The 18,476-nt window shown below is 37.5% G+C and overlaps 2 protein-coding genes across 5 annotated transcripts in view; one reads left to right on the top strand and one right to left on the bottom strand.

The window, feature by feature from the left end:
- Positions 1 to 3,610: 3,610 nt before the first annotated feature.
- On the bottom strand, positions 3,611 to 7,057 carry METTL18 (methyltransferase 18, RPL3 N3(tau)-histidine). 2 transcript variants are annotated; one of them, XM_045797736.2, is made up of 2 exons: positions 6,934 to 7,057; positions 3,611 to 5,794 (listed from the first exon to the last, which is right to left on the bottom strand). In XM_045797736.2, the coding sequence occupies exon 2, from the start codon at positions 5,582 to 5,584 to the stop codon at positions 4,472 to 4,474; it is 1,113 nt and encodes a 370-aa protein (XP_045653692.1). In that variant the 5' UTR covers positions 5,585 to 5,794; positions 6,934 to 7,057; the 3' UTR covers positions 3,611 to 4,471. The 2 variants fall into 2 exon arrangements, with proteins under 2 accessions (XP_045653692.1, XP_045653684.1); XM_045797728.2 differs by lacking the exon at positions 6,934 to 7,057 and adding an exon at positions 6,803 to 6,927.
- A 3-nt stretch (positions 7,058 to 7,060) lies between these two features.
- FIRRM (FIGNL1 interacting regulator of recombination and mitosis) overlaps positions 7,061 to 18,476 on the top strand; it is a 46,587-nt gene continuing 35,171 nt past the window's right edge. For 2 of the 3 annotated variants that reach the window (XM_045797696.2, XM_087858993.1), the window contains exons 1-8: positions 7,064 to 7,244; positions 9,581 to 9,620; positions 10,834 to 10,922; positions 12,521 to 12,625; positions 13,105 to 13,245; positions 14,455 to 14,620; positions 16,142 to 16,226; positions 18,334 to 18,472. In XM_045797696.2, the coding sequence (XP_045653652.1) occupies positions 7,134 to 7,244; positions 9,581 to 9,620; positions 10,834 to 10,922; positions 12,521 to 12,625; positions 13,105 to 13,245; positions 14,455 to 14,620; positions 16,142 to 16,226; positions 18,334 to 18,472 (876 nt within the window). In that variant the 5' untranslated portion in view covers positions 7,064 to 7,133. Of the gene's footprint in view, positions 7,245 to 9,580; positions 9,621 to 10,833; positions 10,923 to 12,520; positions 12,626 to 13,104; positions 13,246 to 14,454; positions 14,621 to 16,141; positions 16,227 to 18,333; positions 18,473 to 18,476 lie in introns of those variants that run through there. The other variant, XM_045797705.2, reaches the window with a different exon arrangement.

The following is an 18,476-nucleotide window of genomic DNA, read 5'->3' as shown; positions in this document are numbered from 1 at the left end:
CCTTTGTGTGCGTGTTTATACGTCACCAAATAGTGAGCCCTTTCAGAATGTCTTTTTAGACCCGTTATGGGTAAAAATAATTTATATTCAGGCTCTGACATTTGGTTTTGTCACTTATTTTTAAGCAATTGAGTAAAATGTCAGTACGGTAATAATGGATGATAGCAAACTAAAATTACTGGACACATAAGAATCTCTAATGATTTGCACGCTAATTAAGGTTATCTCTCTTTCTGCTAAACTAACAGGACTATAGGAGACAGGAAAGAAGCGTTTCTGAAGTATTTTGTTGGGAGGTCACAGAATAAGATCTTTTCTCACTGTGGGAAACTGAAAAACAGTCACAAAGTGAAGAGCGTGGTGGATTAATGTTTAAAACACAGGTTTGAACACATTTCCTGTTAAAGGAACTAAAATTGAGAGCGTTAGAAGCATCTGTGCCATTCTTCCTAGAAAATGTTTCTCTGAGGTAGTTTCCTTAGAACAGGGAATCCGTTCTGGTTCTTATTGTAAAAATCCTGGAGAAGCTTGAAAACAGCAATGGAAACAGGAAACAGAGTTCAATTTGTGGAAAGCTCTGGAAAGAAAAGCAAATCACTGAAAATGCAGCTTTCTCTGAAGATTCTTAAAACACAGAGGCTGGATAACAGAAAAGCTGGCATAGAGGTGGGTTAATGAGAATGTGGTGTGCCACTGATCAACTGGGTGTGTTTTGACTTTGTTTGTACGATTTATTCTATCTTTTCACACAAATTATCCCTTAAAAAATGTCCCCCAAACAGTCTTTTTCAGGTTATTTAAGACAAGTTTCAGAATCAAGTTCACGGAAATCCACCAGAAGTTATTTAGCCTAGACTAGCAAAGACCTGGAAGAATTTTCAGTTTAGGACATTTTAGACACCAATAAAGAGTGTGAATGAGCCTAGAACTTTTCTGCCTCAGATTTCTAAGAACGGAGCAAGGATAATACTTTTTTCCTATATATCTCTTTGACGAAATACATTTCTCAGAGTGGGAGAGTTTATTGTCAGTTCCAGAGGCATATTGACATTACATAGATGTCCTTTGTAGCCTCAGATTGGGGGACGGTTGAGTGATGGATGTCTGTTGTACTGGGAGCAGGAGTCTTCTCTGTCACTACACCTGTACATTGACTTGATGAGATATAAATTATTTATGACTTTCTTCATTGTAGTTTTATATACATATATATGATATGCATGATTATACATTAGGGATTTACATACAATGTAATTTTTAAAAGATTTTATTTATTTGAGAAAAAGAGAGAGAGAGAAAGTATGCACAAGTTGGGGGAGAGGCAGAGAGAGATGGAAAGTCCTCACTGAGTGGGGAGCCCAACACGGGCCTTGAGGCTCCCAGGACCCTGAGATCATGACCTGAGCCAAAGTCAGAGGCTTAACCGACTGAGGCACCCAGGCACCCCCAATATAATTTTTAATGATGTGTGTAATAAGTTTCCTTACCTATGACATCCATTCAGAATAATAAATGGGTGCTAAGAAATATTTGTGATGGGGCACCTGAATGGTTCAGTCAGTTAAGGGTCTGCCTTTGGCTCAGGTCATGATCCCGGGGTCCTAGGATCGAGCCCTGCGTTAGGCTCCTTGCTCAGTGGAGAGTCTGCTTCTCCCTCTCCCTCTGCTCTCTCTCCCTCTCATGCTCTCCCCTGCTCATGCTCTCTCTCTCTATTGCTCTATCTCTTAAATAAATAAATAAAATCTTTTTTTTTTTTTTAAGAAATATTTGTGATGAAAAACAGACATTGGTAAGGTTAAGACCACTGGGCTAGTGGAAAGAGAAAAGCTTTTAAAAAGACTTCTGTTCACATTCTCGTTCAAGGGGAGGATGTGATTGGGATTAAATCACCCACTTCCTTGACTCTCAACTTCTTTAGCCATAAAATGCAGATAGCAATTATAACCTAATTGAGGGCCTTTATGACTATGAAGTGTTAGCCTATGTAAAGCTCTTCCGCCCAGCATAGAGTAAATGCTGAAAACTATTAGCTATTATAATCTTATTAAGTGGGGACGATATATACTTCACAAGGTCCTATTAAGCAAGATGTTATATAAAAAGTGTCTACCTAACTGATGTTCAGTAAATAGCACATTTCATTGGGTCCAAGTTGTACCATTATTTTAGGTTCCTCCAAGAAAGAAAAAAAAATACTTCCAATTATGTTATAGTTCTAGATAGGAAGGCGGAGCCCAACTTCAGGTCTGTCAAAGTGAACATTTTCACACTAGAATCAAAACCTTTCTTCTTCTCTTTCCCGTTTAACTAGTCAGGAGTCTGTGTTCCCTAGAATTTGGGATTTTCCTTTGCTATTCTTTTTCCCTAGGGTCTCCTACCTCCTTGGCTACAAGGAGTTAACCATAAGCACTATAAGTTTTTTTTTTTTAACACTATTCGACAACAAAAAGAGAAAAGGAGAACAAACAATTGATGCATGCAATGGCACGGATGAGTCTACAGATAATACTGACTGAAATAAAGCCAGTCCCAAAAGGTGACATTCTGTGCGGTCCTATTTGTATGACATTCTTTATTTTTCTTTATTACAGAGAGAGAGCAAGAAAGGAGAGAGTAGGGTGGGGGGGATGGGGGGAGAGGGAGAGAGAGTCTTAAGCAGACTCTGCACAGAGTGGAACCTGATGGGTAGGGGGCTTGATCTCACCACCCTGAGATCACAACCTTGAAATCACGACCTGAGCCAAAACCAAGAGTTGGATGCTTAACGGACTGAGCCACCCAGGCGCCTGCATATGACATGCTTTAAATGACAAATTATAGAGATGAACAGGTCAGTAGTTTCTGGGGGGTTACAAAAGTAAGGAACCAGAGAAGAAAGTGGGTGTGGCAAAAAAAAAAAAAAGGACAACAGCGGAAACCTCTTCTATATCTTGACAATATCGACGTCAATTTTCTAGTTGTGATATTGTACAATAGTTTTGCAAGATGTCACCATCGGGAGAAAATGGGTGAAGTTTCTACAAAATCTCTTTGTATTATTTGTCACATACATTTCTTGCATATGAATCCATAGTTATCAAAATTAAAAAGTTCAGGGGCACCTGGGTAGCTCAGTCCATTAAGCATCTGCCTTCAGCTCAGGAAATGATCTCAGGGTCCTGGGATTAAGCCCCACATCAGGCTCTCTGCTCACTAGGGGAGTCTGTTTCTCCCTCTCTCTCAAATAAATAAAAAAAAAATCTTTTTTAAAAAATTAAGAAGTTTAATATTAAAAATCTGGCTTTAACACTGTGATACAGAGATCCAAAGGCCTAATTCTAAGTTCAATATATTTCAATACTTCTTTTGTGCCTTTTAAGGTTGTAAAAAATACTTTGCAAGTACATGTGTACCCACATAGTGGTTATCATGAAAAAGACAAGAAAGAACAAATGTTGGTATCTATGTGTTGGTGAGGGTTTTTAGGGATCATATTGAATCTGCTGATCAATTTGGGGAATTAATAATACTAAGTCTCCCAACCCCTGAACAGCGTTTTTACTTAGCTCTTGTGTAATTCACTTAAAGGCTGTTCCATTTCTGTAAGGTCACTACTAGTAATACCCCCTCTTTCGTTCCTGATTTTAACAATTTGAGACTTCTTTTTCTTGATCAGTTTAGCTGAAGATTCGGCAAGCGTGCTCTCTTTTCAAAGACCCCACTTTTGGTTTTGTTGATTCTTTTTCTATTGTTTTTCTATTCTCTATTTCATGATTTCTGCTTTAATCTTTATTTCCTTCTTTCTGCCTCTGTTGGGTTTAGTTTGCTTGTCTTTTTCTGGTCTCTCAAGGTGAAAATTTAGGTTATCAATTGGAGATTTTTTTTAGTGTTTTTTTTTAATTGAGTTTTCTGTATAACTTTTATACTATCATGATTCCCCTTTATTTCTTCCATCTCAGTGTGAATTCAACTGCTCAGTATTCTTATTCTTATATGAGATAAATGAATGTAAAAATAAAACAAAAAACTTCTTCCTAGTTACCTAAGGTCTTCAGTCTAGTATTGAGGTTTGTACCATTTATTGATGCGTATGTCTGCCCTTAGGATTAATGGCATGGTCATCTGACCAAGCTCTTCATGTAAACAGAAACTAATGAAGACCAGGAAGAAATTCAAACCTAAAATAGAAAGTGTCAAGTTTCCCTGAGAACAAACTTATGTGATGTCAAAGGTGGTAGAAAGGCCAAATAGAATAAAGGTAGGAAACAGAAAACTTTCTCACAAAATAATCTCCTAGATCTCACGAAATGCTCAGGATAGTATTTATTGAGTCTCCCCTAGCAAGTACAAGGTTATTAATATAGCTGGTATATTATTTGAATAAACAAACAAAAATCATAATTTAAAAAATAATAGCAAAGTCAAACATTCAAAACAAGTTTTTGGTTATTCTGTTTATTTCACTTAGGACACTCAGTGGACAATAACTCGGTTACTTAAAAGTCATTTCAATCAGGAATCTCTTTAGTCCTTCATCAATTATTTCGAGTGTTCTAGTCTCAAACACATTTCTTTCTTCTACAAACTTCTGAAAGAGATGAATACCTCCACCTACACCAAAATAATGTGCTTTGCTGGCCAAAAGCACCCGTCCATTCTTATCTAACAATCTAAGGAATGTCTGGTGCAAAGTACTGTAATAATCTGGATTGTAAATGGTTTCTGAGGTGAGAATGAGATCATATTTTCCAAAGAATTTCTCACTACTTAGTACAAGCTTACAAAACTCAGACCACTCCCCTGAAAAGAACCGGCATTTACATAATTCTTGTGCTACGTTTGATTTCCTGCATCTTTTCACATCAGGTTCATTTACGTCATTTCCTTCATCTTCCAACATCGAGTTAGCCACTACATTAGGTAAGGTTACTTCATCAATCACCATACTATTATAATCCTGAAAATGAATTTCTTTGGCCCCTCCCTTGAATGCAACTATACCCAGCAATCCTGATCCACAGCCAAGATCCAACACTTTTTTCCCAACAAATTTCACCTTGGCCTTTGTGAAATAAGCCAGCAGGTCAAAGGTACATTCCCAGATTTTTAAGCCTCCTTCATAAACACCTGTAATCAGATCAGAGTGAGAAGAAATGCTTTGTGAAACTATGTTTTCTCCAGGGAAGTTCTCTTTCAACAAGATGGTTTTCACTACTGATACATTAACATGTTGGGGACCTGGTAATGTTTCTACGACTTTGTTTTCTAACACTTTCTTTAAATCTTTAGGCATAGGATGCTCTTTGGCAACACTCATGGAGGGCTGTTTTTCATGTGGCTCCAAGTTACTTGAGCTGTCTCCTGCACTGAGTGAGCTGTCTGTGTTTTGAGAGGATGCTGCATTTCCCACTGGCTTATGTTCCAACAAATGATCCTGAGGCCAGTCAAATTGTTCTGTAGAATATTTTTTGTCCCTATGTTTACCTTTTTTACTTTCTGAGACTGAAGACCCTTTGGAGGAATCCAGGGCCAAAGCTCCATCTCCAAGGGGTGTTGATTCATTTTCCAGATGGTTTTCTATAGTAAAATTAAATTGAAAAGTCATCCTCTCTTTAAAGGCACACAATCCTTAAATTCAAAGGAAGATTCTTCACCTTCTGGATAGAACTGATGACACACACATAAACCTGCTTCAATGACTCAGTTAGTTTTGTTGAGGATTAATTCGTCTTTAGCTGCTTATACACAGTTACAAATATTTACAGATGTTTCCAAATGACTTTTTAGAGGTCTTCGCTCCTCTTTCAAATTAGCTCTGGAGAAAACAAAGAAAATTGTTATTAAAAAGTAAAATGAGGGGCACCTGGCTGGTTCAGTTGGTAGAGCTCATGTGACTCTTGATCTTGGGGTCCCAAGTTCAAGCCCCACATTGAGCACAGAGCTTACTTAAAAATAAACAAATAAAAAAAGTTTTTTTAAAAAGAAAAAAGGATATATTTCACTAAAATGTAACATTAAACAGCCCCCCCCCCTACAGCTGCTTTTCCTGTAAAAGCTGTGAAGGGAGAGGGATACAGAGAACACATACACACACCCTTCAGGGTTCAAAAAATGGAGAAGAGAAAAAACTGTAAAAACAAACAAAATGACAGCAGCACAACAACTCGAAAAAAACATGAAGTCCAAAACTGCCAAGCAGGAAAAGACAAGCCTGACTTAGTCTTTCACCTATCATGATCCTGCCCAAACATATCTACTTCCGAAACTGCCAGAATCTCTTCACTTCAGTCTGTTACTGTTTCAAGTAACAGCCCTCCAAGATTTTATTTTGGTAAACGAACATCCCTTTAAAAACATGCACGGGTATGCTCTGGTGTGGGTAATTCGTCCAAATGACCTTACCTACAAACATCTTGCGAGGGCCAGCAGCCTAAGTGTATGGAGAAGTAGAATTTTGGAGTAATTAGTAAAGATTAATTTGGTTTTAGGGAAACAAAATAAGGACACCGACTGGAAAGGCCCCTAGAAAGTAGGAGCAAATTTACTGAAACTCTTCACAGTATTTACCGTGCTAGATACTTTATATACCATTTGCCTCAATTTGCACAACTCCGCCAGGCGGGGTCTTCATTTCCATTACACGACCCGTACAAAGTCGGGTCGCACAGAGAAATGGGTAGAAAGGTGCCTGTTTCTACCCCACCGCTCCCTGGGGCTTGGATTCATTTCTGGCTGCAAGTCCCAGGTCAACCGTGACCCCAGATGTGCAGTCTCAAAGCCCAATGGGACGGACAGTAGCAAATCTGGGGGCTTCCGCCCTCACCTCCCCAAAGCGCCTCAATGCAACGTTTCCAGCGGTCCAGACCCGAGAATGTTCGCAGCCCGGGAAGCTCCCAGAGCCCGCCGCTGAGAAACCCCGCGCCACGCCGGACCCTCGGGATGGAAAGTGCGTACCTGTGAGTCGAGTCCTCCGCCGGCCAGACAAGCCCGGCTCCCTTCCCAGCCGCGCGTGGCTCGAGCTCACCAGGAACGCAGCCCGCTTCCTCTCTATGGTACTGGCGCCGGCGGAGAGCTCGCAAGGCCTGCCGGGAGGGCGGGAGTTTCCGGTCTTGGCGGTGGCGGGACTGGTTTGAAGCTGTGCTGGTTGGCGAAACATGTCTCAGGAACGCGCGGTCCCGGCGAGCGCTGTTCCTCTGGAAGAATTAAGTAGCTGGCCGGAGGAGTTATGCCGCCGGGAACTGCCGTCTGTCCTGCCCCGGCTCCTTATATCCTTCATTGTCACCTACCCCCACAGAGGGGTGTGGGGCAGGTGTCCCAACCTGTCTCCGGCCTCGTCACACTTGCAGCCGGGCAGCGTTGTGTTCCTGAGGCCTGAACCCCCTCCTGTCCTCGCTAATGGGGCGAGACGAGTAAGCGAGGGAGAGGACGGCGAACGGGGGGGGGGACCATGGCTGCCGTGACCGAAGGCATGCCTCCCTTTGGCACTGGAAGGGCTCCCACTGCTGTTCCGCCCTGATTTGGGCAGTGGGTGTGGCGTTTTCTTCCATTTCTTTGTGCCTTTGAGTCTTTCTGTGTTCGTCATGTGGAATTAGGTGTAAATACCTTTGCTTTGGGTAGCGGGGGAGGTAAGCACTCAGACCTGACCTGTAAGGTGAGCTCTAACTGCTGACAGCTGGGTGAGGTAAAGAGAGAGATGCTCTGAGCTTACCTCTAGGATGGTGAATATGGATACCTTCCTCAGTATTATGGGAATTAAAGGACGTAGATCTGCCATGGTGCCAAGTGTGTAAAAGATGTCAAATAAATAAAAATGTTCTTCCTCTTCTCGGACCTCTTTTCCTTGGTTGGTTACAAGGAGTTGCTTCCTTTTGTAATTGGCTTTCACCTGCTGAATCTGAGTTACTTAATGCCTCCGTTGTCCAAGTGCATACTGTTTTTCTTGTAGATGTACCTGAATCTGAGTTACTTAATGCCTCCGTTGTCCAAGTGCATACTGTTTTTCGTGTTGTAGATGTACCTGTTAAAAAAGTAATTTTTTAACATCTTTGAGCTCACCTTCAACATAAAGCTACACTTAAAAGAAAAAATGACCTTCGCTTTAGAGAGTCTCAAGGAATTTTTTACATCTAAAGGCAAATATGTAGAAGCTTTTCACATAGGCGTTGGCACAATCCCACTTAGATACCAAAGGCTTTTCTTGGTAATTGTGCAGATTCGAGATCGCTGTCCTCAAGGATTTTGATTTGGAAAACACATAGCCATCCTCCTACTCCAAAACTTTTACTGGGCACATAATACATACCAGGCAGGGTGTTAGGCTTTGGGGGAGCAGAGATGAGGAACATGGTTCCTCTTTTCCCCCTCAAGCTTAGGGGAGACTTCAGTAATTGAAAGTCAACATTCCCACTTGATTTTGCATCTCAGACTTAACATTCAAAAGAACTTAAACCTGTTCTTTCCTCAGTTTTCAACACTTTTCAACGGATGAAACATAAGTTTTTAATAAATTATAGTCACATCACCCAAACATTATTTTCATATTTTTCATTTTACATATTCTTTTCCAGTCTTTACCTGCATGTCTACATAATCATAGATTAGGTTTAATTTTGGAAGGGGCTAGAATTTTTTTGACCTTTGCCAAAATTTTTCTGTAAGACAAATTCGGCCCTATTGAACTAAATAAAATGAGTTAATGACTATACCCCTTTTTAATTGCTGCTGTAAAGTTAACATATGCAAAGTAAGATGTCAGAAGAAGAATCAATTATTGTATTAATGTGATAGAGCTATAGTTTGTTCATTTTTCTTGCTGACACATTCTTTAATACAATAAAAAATTTCTAACAATTCTTGATGGTATACAAGTATACAGTTTATAATGTGATTACTGCTAACTTTTGTAATGGACATAGGATAATTTGTCACATCTGTAAGTGTCTGCTATGTGCAGAAGAATTTCAGTCTGATAAGCTTCATAAGAGGCACACAAGTAACATGAAAAGAAGAAAGTGTTGAGTGACTTAATACAGGTGCAAATAAAATACTGGAGAGGTTGGAAGGAGGAAGAAATTTCTTTCCTGTTTTAGAAACCAGAAATCCATGGATTATTATAGTACTCTTCCTCTGTCAAAAGCATGTTAACTATATAAAGTTTGAAAAGACAATTTTATCCCTGCTAAATATTGAAAGTATTTCCATGAAGTATTTTCATTATATTATAGTTTGTTTACCTAAGAACATTAAATTTTTTTTTTTAAGATTTTATGTATTTATTCGACAGAGATAGAGACAGCCAGTGAGAGAGGGAACACAAGCAGGGGGAGTGGGAGAGGAAGAAGCAGGCTCATAGCGGAGGAGCCTGATGTGGGGCTCGATCCCAGAACGCTGGGATCGCGCCCTGAGCTGAAGGCAGACGCCTAACCGCTGTGCCACCCAGGCGCCCCAAGAACATTAAATTTTTAAAGGTAAAATTAAGCCAGTAATTTGAGTTTAATTTCGATTTCTTACTGATCATTGCCTAAACTTCAACTTTTTAAGTTTATTCTTAGCAGGGAATATCCTATTACTGTGATACTAGTATCTTCCTTAATTTTTTTACTCTATGTATCAGCATTCCGACAATTGGATCGAGCATATTCGTAAGTAAAATTATCTTGTTTGATTTACTTTGATGTCATTAAGGTCTGAGTCCTACATGTCTCAATACAGTTTCATATTCCCTTCAAATGTACTCTTCTAGTATTGTTACAGCCTCTGTAAATTTCAGTTACTTAAAATGACCAAATTCCTTCAGGCTGTAGTACTTAAAGTCTTAAATTCTATTTTGGATGGATACCAGAACTGTTGATAATGCCCATATAAGCGCATTGAAATTTTAAATGTTGTTAAACTGGCTAGACTCACATAAAACATAAATTGCATTCTGCTTTCAGGTTAACTTTCTCATCTCTCTGTTCTTTCATCTTACTTGGCTTATTTATTTACTTAGGAGAAGAGATGAGTTAAAGACTAGACTGCACAGTTTACTCATATTTTGAGTTAGCTTATTAACGTTTCACTTGGTTGTGGATATTTATAATTTTCAATCTATGTTGCCTGTTGGGTCTAATTTTTTTAAATAATAATTATTTTTTATCCTAAGTATATATATTTGAAACATGCAGAAAATTAGAAAAGATAATTAAGCATCCATTAATCTGAAATGGTTAAGATTTTGGTATAGAACATTCTCATTTCGATTCTATACATTCTTGCCAGGCTATCTATTATTCTTTGTGTATACATGTTTATATATATTAAGATTGGTATTATGCTATTTTGGAAGCTTGATCATTTAACCTTAAAGTATTGTGAATGTTTTTTCATGGTTTTAAATGATCTCTAATAATAATTAATGATAGAAAATCCTATTCAGTAGATGTACCCACATCCATTAAGTGGTCCTCAAAGGTTGGACATACAGATTTTTTCTTTTTGAGATTTTGTTTTCTTGTTATTATTTCAGATACTTAATAGTTTCTCTTCATAGGGGTGCCTGGGTGGCTCAGTCGGTTAAGTGTCTGCCTTTGGCTCAGGTCATGATCTCAGGGTCCTGGGATCGAGTCCTATGTCGCTCAATGGGGAGTTTCTCCCTTCTCCTCTCCCTCCCCGGTCATCTCTGTCTCTCTCAAATAAATAAAATCTTTTAATAAACATATTTTTTTTTTTAACATAGAAAATGGCATTTTGAAACCGTACAAAGCTTCAGATCGGTAGTAGTTACATATTCTTGCATTTGGGGAGGGGCAGTGATTTTTGTTGGCTGACATGACTTAATATTCTTACAAAATACATTATTATTTTGCTTTATAGAAATTCTGAAAATTATTGTGGAAATGTTTTTACCTCACATGAACCACCTGACACTGGAACAGACTTTCTTCTCACAAGCACTGCCAAAGGTACAGTACTATTACCATCTTAATCAGTCTACATGTTATAAAGACTGTTTAAATCTAGCCTCAGTTTTAGATCATTTATTCTTAACTGTGGCTTCTTTTTTCCTAATGTATCAGATATATTTGAAATACAAATAATTTCGTGAGAAATAGATCTCATGTGAGAACATGATGGTGTTAGTGTGATCATCAGGTGATTAAAAACTAATAATTTTAAGTAGTATAGATTCTTTACTAATTGAATTTACATTATTTTTAACTAATTTTAAGTACTTCTGTATTTTAAAGCAATTCAGTGAGTATTTGGGATGAGTGATGAAGTTAGCTAAGATCTTCTCTGTCGAGTTTATTAATAATTGTTAAATTTCATTGTCTAGAAAAAGGGAGCCGATCTTTAAAAAAGATTTATTTATTTATTTATGTTAGAGACAGCACAGGAGCTAATGTGGGGGAGGGGCATAGGGAGGGGGAGAGAGAGAATCCCAAGCTGACTCCCCGCTGAGTGTGGAGACCTATGTAGGACTTGATCTCACAACCCTGAGACCATGAACTGAGCTGAAACCAAGAGTTGGACACTCAACTGACTGGGCCACATAGGCACCCCTGGAGCCAAATTTTATTAGAGAAGTCTTAGAATTAAAGAAAGGCTGGAATGTTGGTAAAATCAAATAACAGAGAAAACATTACGTTTACCAACTGTGTTATTATCTTTTACTCTACCTGTTTCCTGTTACCTTTTAGATATAAATGGTATACTTTTCCTCTGAAAAGCACAGGCATTTTTTTTTAATTGAAGGAATTAAAGGTATTTTGGTGCCAAAAATTAAATATTTTTTAAATGATTTCTAAGTTTAGCTTTGAAGCAGATAATCATCAAAATTCCTGTTACTCATATTCACTAGATTGTTCTCTATCTAAAAGTTTCTTAGAATTTGTTCTTGACCACCAGAAAAAGATCCAGCTGTTACATAGATTAAAATAAGGATGTTGAGTGTTAGCTTGCCTTTGGGAAACAATATCCTCCTTAATTACATTGTGTTGTTATTCTTGCAATTTTTAGGCCATTTAAATTGTTTAGAAAAATCTTTCACAGATGAAAAAACTTAGTTCTAAGGTCACGTACAGTACCTTTAACCCAGGGATGATATTTTGAGTTGATCAAAAAGAGGAACTGGTTAGAATACAAGTGAATAGGTAATTCAGCACAAATTTATCATCACCCCCAGAAAATACACTTATAAACACCCATACGAACGTTGATTGGTTAAGACCATCGACTTCTATTATGTGGAGTAGCGCTTACCTTTGTTACAGCGCCAAAAAATGAACTTTGAGTGATTTTTTTACGTGGATGTTAATTAAATAAATTCAAATTACAGAAATGGAAAACAAATCAATTTCTGCCTGAAGCTTTTAAAAGATTGTGTTATATGACTACTTTATATATATAAAAACATATATGTTGTTTATTAAGTGCAGTTGTTAAGCTAGATAATATCTAATGGCTATTTCTAGTGAAAAATTGAATTTTTTTCTTTAAAGATATGTTTTCCCTTTCTAGTGTTTTCTGTTACTTTTTATAACATACTTGCTTTTCACAGACTGTGAAATTATTTGATGACATGATGTACGAATTAACCAGTCAAGCCAGAGGACTATCAAGCCATAATTTAGAAATCCAGACCACTCTAAGGAATATTTTACAAGTATGTAAAATTTATTAGAAAAGGTATAGGGGAAGAGCTTAAACAGTGTAAGGATTTTTATACTGATATTGATTAACTATATATCCTTTATAGTGGCCCGATGCTGAAATTAAATTTATAGAATTAAAGATATGAATGCAAAAAAATAAATTTTGTATTTTTTCATGCTGAGTAAACACCAACTTGTGTAAGACAACAAGTGATCAAGAGAGCTTGCCCTACCTGTAATTTCAAAGCTTATACATAGAACACCTGCCATATGCTTTGATGTGTGGGTTAGGATTCTGACTTTTTTAAAAAACCAAATGGCTAGCCAGTTGTTCCAGTATTTGTAGTTCTGATAGACTAAAGTTCAATGAAAGAGGAATAGAGTGTCCATTTTGTTCACTGCTGTATCCTTAGTACCCAGCATATCTGATACATTTTTATGTTTGTGAACAGAAACATACTGTGAATGAAATGTCTCTCCTTATTTCCAGACAATGGTGCAGCTCTTAGCAGCTCTTACAGGATGTGTTCAGCATGTCTGTGCCACACAGGAATCCATCATTCTGGAAAACATTCATAGTCTTCCCTCTTCAGTCCTACATGTAATCAAAAGTACATTTGTACATTGTAAGGTGAGTGATGAGTCTAAGTATACTTTAAATGGCCTGAGATCCACAGGCAAAAGGGCTGAGGAAAATAGTATTTGACATAAGATTTTACAAATTAGCCTGTATTACTGGAGTAAGCTTTTCCATAGAACAAAGAACCATGGACAGACATACTTTATTTTATTACAGTTCGCAGATAATGTGTTTTTTACAAATTGGAGACTTGTGGCAACCCTGTGTCCAGCAAGTCTGTTTGTGCCATTTTTCCAACAATATTTGTTTCGTGTCTCTTTGTCACATTCTGGTAATTTTGGCAATATTTCAAACATTTTCATTATTATATTTGTCATAGTGATGTGTGATGAGTGATTATGACTTGCTGAAAGCTCAGATGATGGTTAGAATTTTTTAGCAATAAATATTTTTAAATTAAAGTATATACATTTTTTTCAACATAATGCTGTTGCACACTTAACAGACTACAGTGTAATATAAACATAACTTTTATATGCACTGGGAAACTAAAAACTTTACCTAACTCATTTTATTACAGTAGTCTGGAACTGAACCTGAGATATTTCGGAGGTGTGTCTGTATGTAAATATTTGTTTCAAAACAGGTGGTTATAAGGAAGTGATTAAAAATGGGCTTTTGCGGTTTTGTTTTTGTTGTTTTATTCTATTTCCTTTCTATAAAGAAAGAAGAGTTATGGATTTGTGTTGAGTCACAGGAATCCTGAAATTGTGCTGTCATGGCATTGGTGGTTCAGATGAATTCCTTAATGATTAGGTGCCTATAAAAGGACACCAGCCCTTTTGTAGTCCATCTCTGCATTCCTGAAACAGCTTAAAGCATAAAAGCTGGCCTAGGATTTGTGGGTCACAGGCAGTTTTGATACTGATATTCATTGGGCGAATAAAATCACTGGTTTAACTAATGCTTCTCTTTGGTGATAGGGTGCTAAAAGTCATGTACCTGACCGAACATTATGTATCTCCCTTTTAGTTCTATATTTGCAAGGTCTCGGAAGTCAGAGATCATGCTTTATACACGCGTGCGTCTCTTGAAGTACACTATATATAACGGATGGTCACTAAACATTTATTTAATGAGTAAATATGTGATTCAGTAGAAAGCACGGAAGTTATGAGCTTTGATGGAATGAGTTAAAGTAAATTTGGCTCTTGAGCTTTTTTATGATTTGGTATTTCTCTCATTTTTATTTGTGACCAGGATAGTGAATCTGTCTATTCTGGGCATTTACACCTAGTTTCAGACCTTCTCCAGGCTCTTTTCAAGGAGGCCTATTCTCTTCAAAAGCAGCTAATGGAGCTACTGGATATGGTTTGCATGGACCCTTTACTAGATGAAAATGATGATATTTTGAATATGGTAATAGGTAAGTGAGAAAACTTCCTACTTAGTATGTGACATATGTTGACTAAACTGTATATCCATTAAATTATTGAACCCAACATTGTTTCTAATGCTTCATGGTATTTTACTCATTAGGTACAAAAAAATTTAAATCCTACCTGATAAATTTTTAATCTTCTAAATATTAGAATTTATAAAATTGATGTGTGATACCTTAACGTAGATTTGTATATTCAGTTAATGTTCACTGTACATGATTTTCCACAGTGATTAACAAAAAAAGTCATGCAACTTTATACCTTCTAAAGTAGTCCAGATTCTGTGGCAGTAGCTTTCAGAGATTTTAAACCATAGTTCAGTAAGAAGTGAAGTTTGCATTTCCTTCCAGAGCACATATAGTTGCATATGTATGTGTATATTCGTGAATGGGTATGTATACGCCACATTTATATATTTATTATATGTAAAATAATGTACCTTGTTATATGTAATGTTTCATGTAATGTAATGTACCTTGTTATATTCTGTTTTCATTTTTAAAGAATTGCTGATTGCTGCTTTTTAATTCTATCACTCTCCAATGCATTATAACCCAGAGTTTGAAAAACAGTAATGTGTAAGGACAAAGATTTCATTCATAGCTTCGGTATAAAAGAGTTAAGTTGGCTTTGTGCAATATATCAGGTACCTCTTGCTCTGTAAAAAACCACCCCAAAATCTAAATCTAGATGAAAACAACTACTGCTTTATTTATCTACGATTCTGTGAGTTAGCAGTTTAGGCTGGGCTCAGCTGGGACAGCTTTCCCTGCTCCACGTGGTACAACTGGCTTGCTCACTCACAGTTTTGCAGTCAGTGACCTCACTCACATGTGGCTGTTGGCAGAGGCGGAAGCACTGAGCACATCATCCAGGAGGCTAGCCCAGGCTTGGTCACCTGATGACGGCCTCAGGGTCATCATCAGGAGAGGACAAACCCCAGTGTGCAAGTGCTTTTTAAGTCTTTGCCGGCTTAATAGTTATTATTATCCTGTTGACCAAAGCGAGTCATATAGCTAAGCCCCAGATCAGTGTGGAAGGGAACTGCCTAGGAGTGTGGACACAGAAAGGGGAGTCACTGGCCATTTTTACAAATAAAATGGAAGAGTAGAAACCTTTCATAAATACTGTGCAAATTTGCTTTAATTCTTCCTTGTTTGGTATTCTTTCCTTTGCAGCTCATTTTATCATTTTGGATTAGAATATCTATAGAATATTTCAATTATAATAGGGCACAACTTTTATTCCACCAAACATTTTATTTAGGTCATTTAGTTTTATTTAGGTAGGTATAAATGCCAAAAGTTTATTTTCTGTAATTTGTAAAGACCATAAATCAAAAGTATGACACTTATTTTTAAAAATTATTTGAAAGTTTCTTTTTCTAACTGTATTACCTATTTTAACAAATGTCAAAATTGGTCAGTAGGTAGTTTTAAATATAGGAGAAACTCACCCCATATGACATTTGAATGTCCTAAGAGTTCTGTTATCTTTTGTTGTAGTTATTCATTCATTGTTGGATATCTGCTCTGTTATTTCCAGTATGGACCATGCATTTCATGCCAATACTTGGAAATTTATAATTAAGTAAGTTTTTTTTCTTTGCTTTTACTTTTTGTAGTATATTTTCCATATCCCAAATCTTAATTATTCATAAGTTTTTTATATTGCATTTAAAACATTTTGTATGGGTGTGTATAAATAATGTTTACTGACACTGCTGTCTGATTAATCCAGATATTGTACGTGTAGCTTGCAAACCAAATTGGACCTCTTTGCTGCTTCTAAAATTAAAAATAAAAGTTCTCTTTTGTTACTAATACTTTTTTTTTCTTTTTCAAGTTATTATTTAAATTCAAATCCGTTAACATATAGTGTATTATTCACTTCAGGGGTAGAATTTAGTGATTCATCGCTTGCATGATGCCCAGTGCTCACAAAAGTGCCCTCCTTATGGCCCATCACCCATTTAGCCCATCCCCCACCCACCTCCCCACCAGCAACCCTCAGTTTATTCCCTAGAGTTAAGAGTCTCTTATGGTTTGCCTCCCGTTAGTACTTCTGAAATAATGGGCCATGGGCCTTAACCACTTGCCTACTGCTACTGGTATTTAACCCATCAGGTGTTTTATTTCCAGGCTTAGATAAATTAATATTTATAGGTAGAGCTGAATATAATCCCTTTATTATATGTCTTGGAGTTGTTCAAGTTTAATTCCATTTATAAAATAATTGTAGCTAGAGTGGTATGAAAAGTTACTGGGGAGAGGGCCAATAGTGTTCATCAGATTTCTGGGGATGGGAGGAGATAGATTTGAGATGTAAAAATGGCTAAGAACCTCTACTCTGTACACACGCATAAAACAGTAAAGGTCAGTGTAATATTTTTAGGTCTTAGGTGCTTTTCTTGAAGGAGATCATTAACTTGCCAACAAGTAATAGTGCAGTAGTTAAAAGTGTCAACCCAGAGCTATTCTGGATGTGCTAGAATTCATTCTGAAATCACTTACCCTTCCTGAACGCTTGGGCAATTTGGTTATCTTCTCTGAAACTTAATTTGCTCATCCGAAGATGGAAGTAATTAAAATAGCACTTTCTTGGTGGCTTTATTTTATTTACTTATGAAAAAAGATTTTATTTATTCGAGAGAGAGAGCACAAGCAGGGGGAAGGGGCAGAGGGAGAGAGAGAAGCAGATTCCCCACTGAGCAGGGAGCCCGATGCGGGGCTCAATCCCAGGGCGCCGAGATCATGACCTGAGCCGAAAGCAGACTCTTAATCGACTGATGAGCCACCACGTGCCCTTTGGTGGGTTTATAGTGAGAATTATTGAGTTTATCGATACGAAATGCTAAGAACTCTGCATGGCACATAGTGAGTGCCCAATGAATTGTCACATCACCATCATTACCATTGAATGTCTTCTACTCTTGTCCTCTTCCAGTTCGTTTGCCAGCCAGTGTTCAGTCCGATCTTTTGAAAATGTCAGTCAGATCATGTCACCCTACTGCTTAAAATCCGTCTTTTACTAAGAGTTACAACCTAATCCTCTCTGGCCTCTACCTTCTTCACCAGCCCATCTCTGCTGCCTTCTCTCTGCTCTTAGTTCCTCAAACATACCAAACTCTCCTATCCCAGGGCCTTCTCACCACTCTTTCCCTCTGCCTGGGATGCTCCTTTCCATACTCTACACCTTACTGACTCCTGCTTATCTTTCAGTTCTCAGCTTAAGTGTTACATCCTCACGATAGTGTTCTTTGATATTCTTACCATGAGAATGAGTTATTTTAGATCTCTCTACTGTAGCTCCTGGACTTTTCTAGCTTAGCATTTATCACAACTGTAATTAATTATTCTTAAAATTATTCAATGTTCTGTCTTGTGCTAGACCAGAAGTTCCATGCAGACAGAGCAGAGATTGTGTCTTCATTCACTTCTCCATCCCCAGGGCCTCGCAGAATACTTGGAACGTTAGTAAGCGTTCAATTAATATTTTATAAGGAGAAGTAAAAAATTAGCCACTTAATAAGCTAACAGGACAGCTTCAGAGGTAAAATCAGCATGTCTTAATTATGCCATGTCTAATATATATGATGCATTGCGATTTTTACATGTTACTTCAAGTCATATTTTTACGGTCCTATGTTACTTGATGTGTTACTTGTGATTGTATTCTTTTCTTTTTTTTCATTTAGGCAGAGCCTTAAGCACCAGTCGGTTATAAAGAGTCAGCTGAAACACGGAGATATAATTAGCAGCTTGTGTGAAGACATTCTTTTTTCCTTTCATTCTTGTTTACAGTTAGCTGAGCAGATGACACAGTCAGATGTGCAGGTAA

Source organism: Ursus americanus, chromosome 2, assembly GCF_024610735.1.
Source record: "Ursus americanus isolate L20-20 chromosome 2, mUrsAme1.1.p, whole genome shotgun sequence".
NCBI lineage: Eukaryota > Metazoa > Chordata > Mammalia > Carnivora > Ursidae > Ursus > Ursus americanus.
This window is presented reverse-complemented; position numbering and strand designations above follow the sequence as displayed.

Bases quoted from the DNA above. Each gene is read 5' to 3' on its own strand.
- METTL18 (XM_045797736.2), bottom strand. From the start codon at position 5,584: ATGACTTTTCAATTTAATTTTACTATAGAAAACCATCTGGAAAATGAA.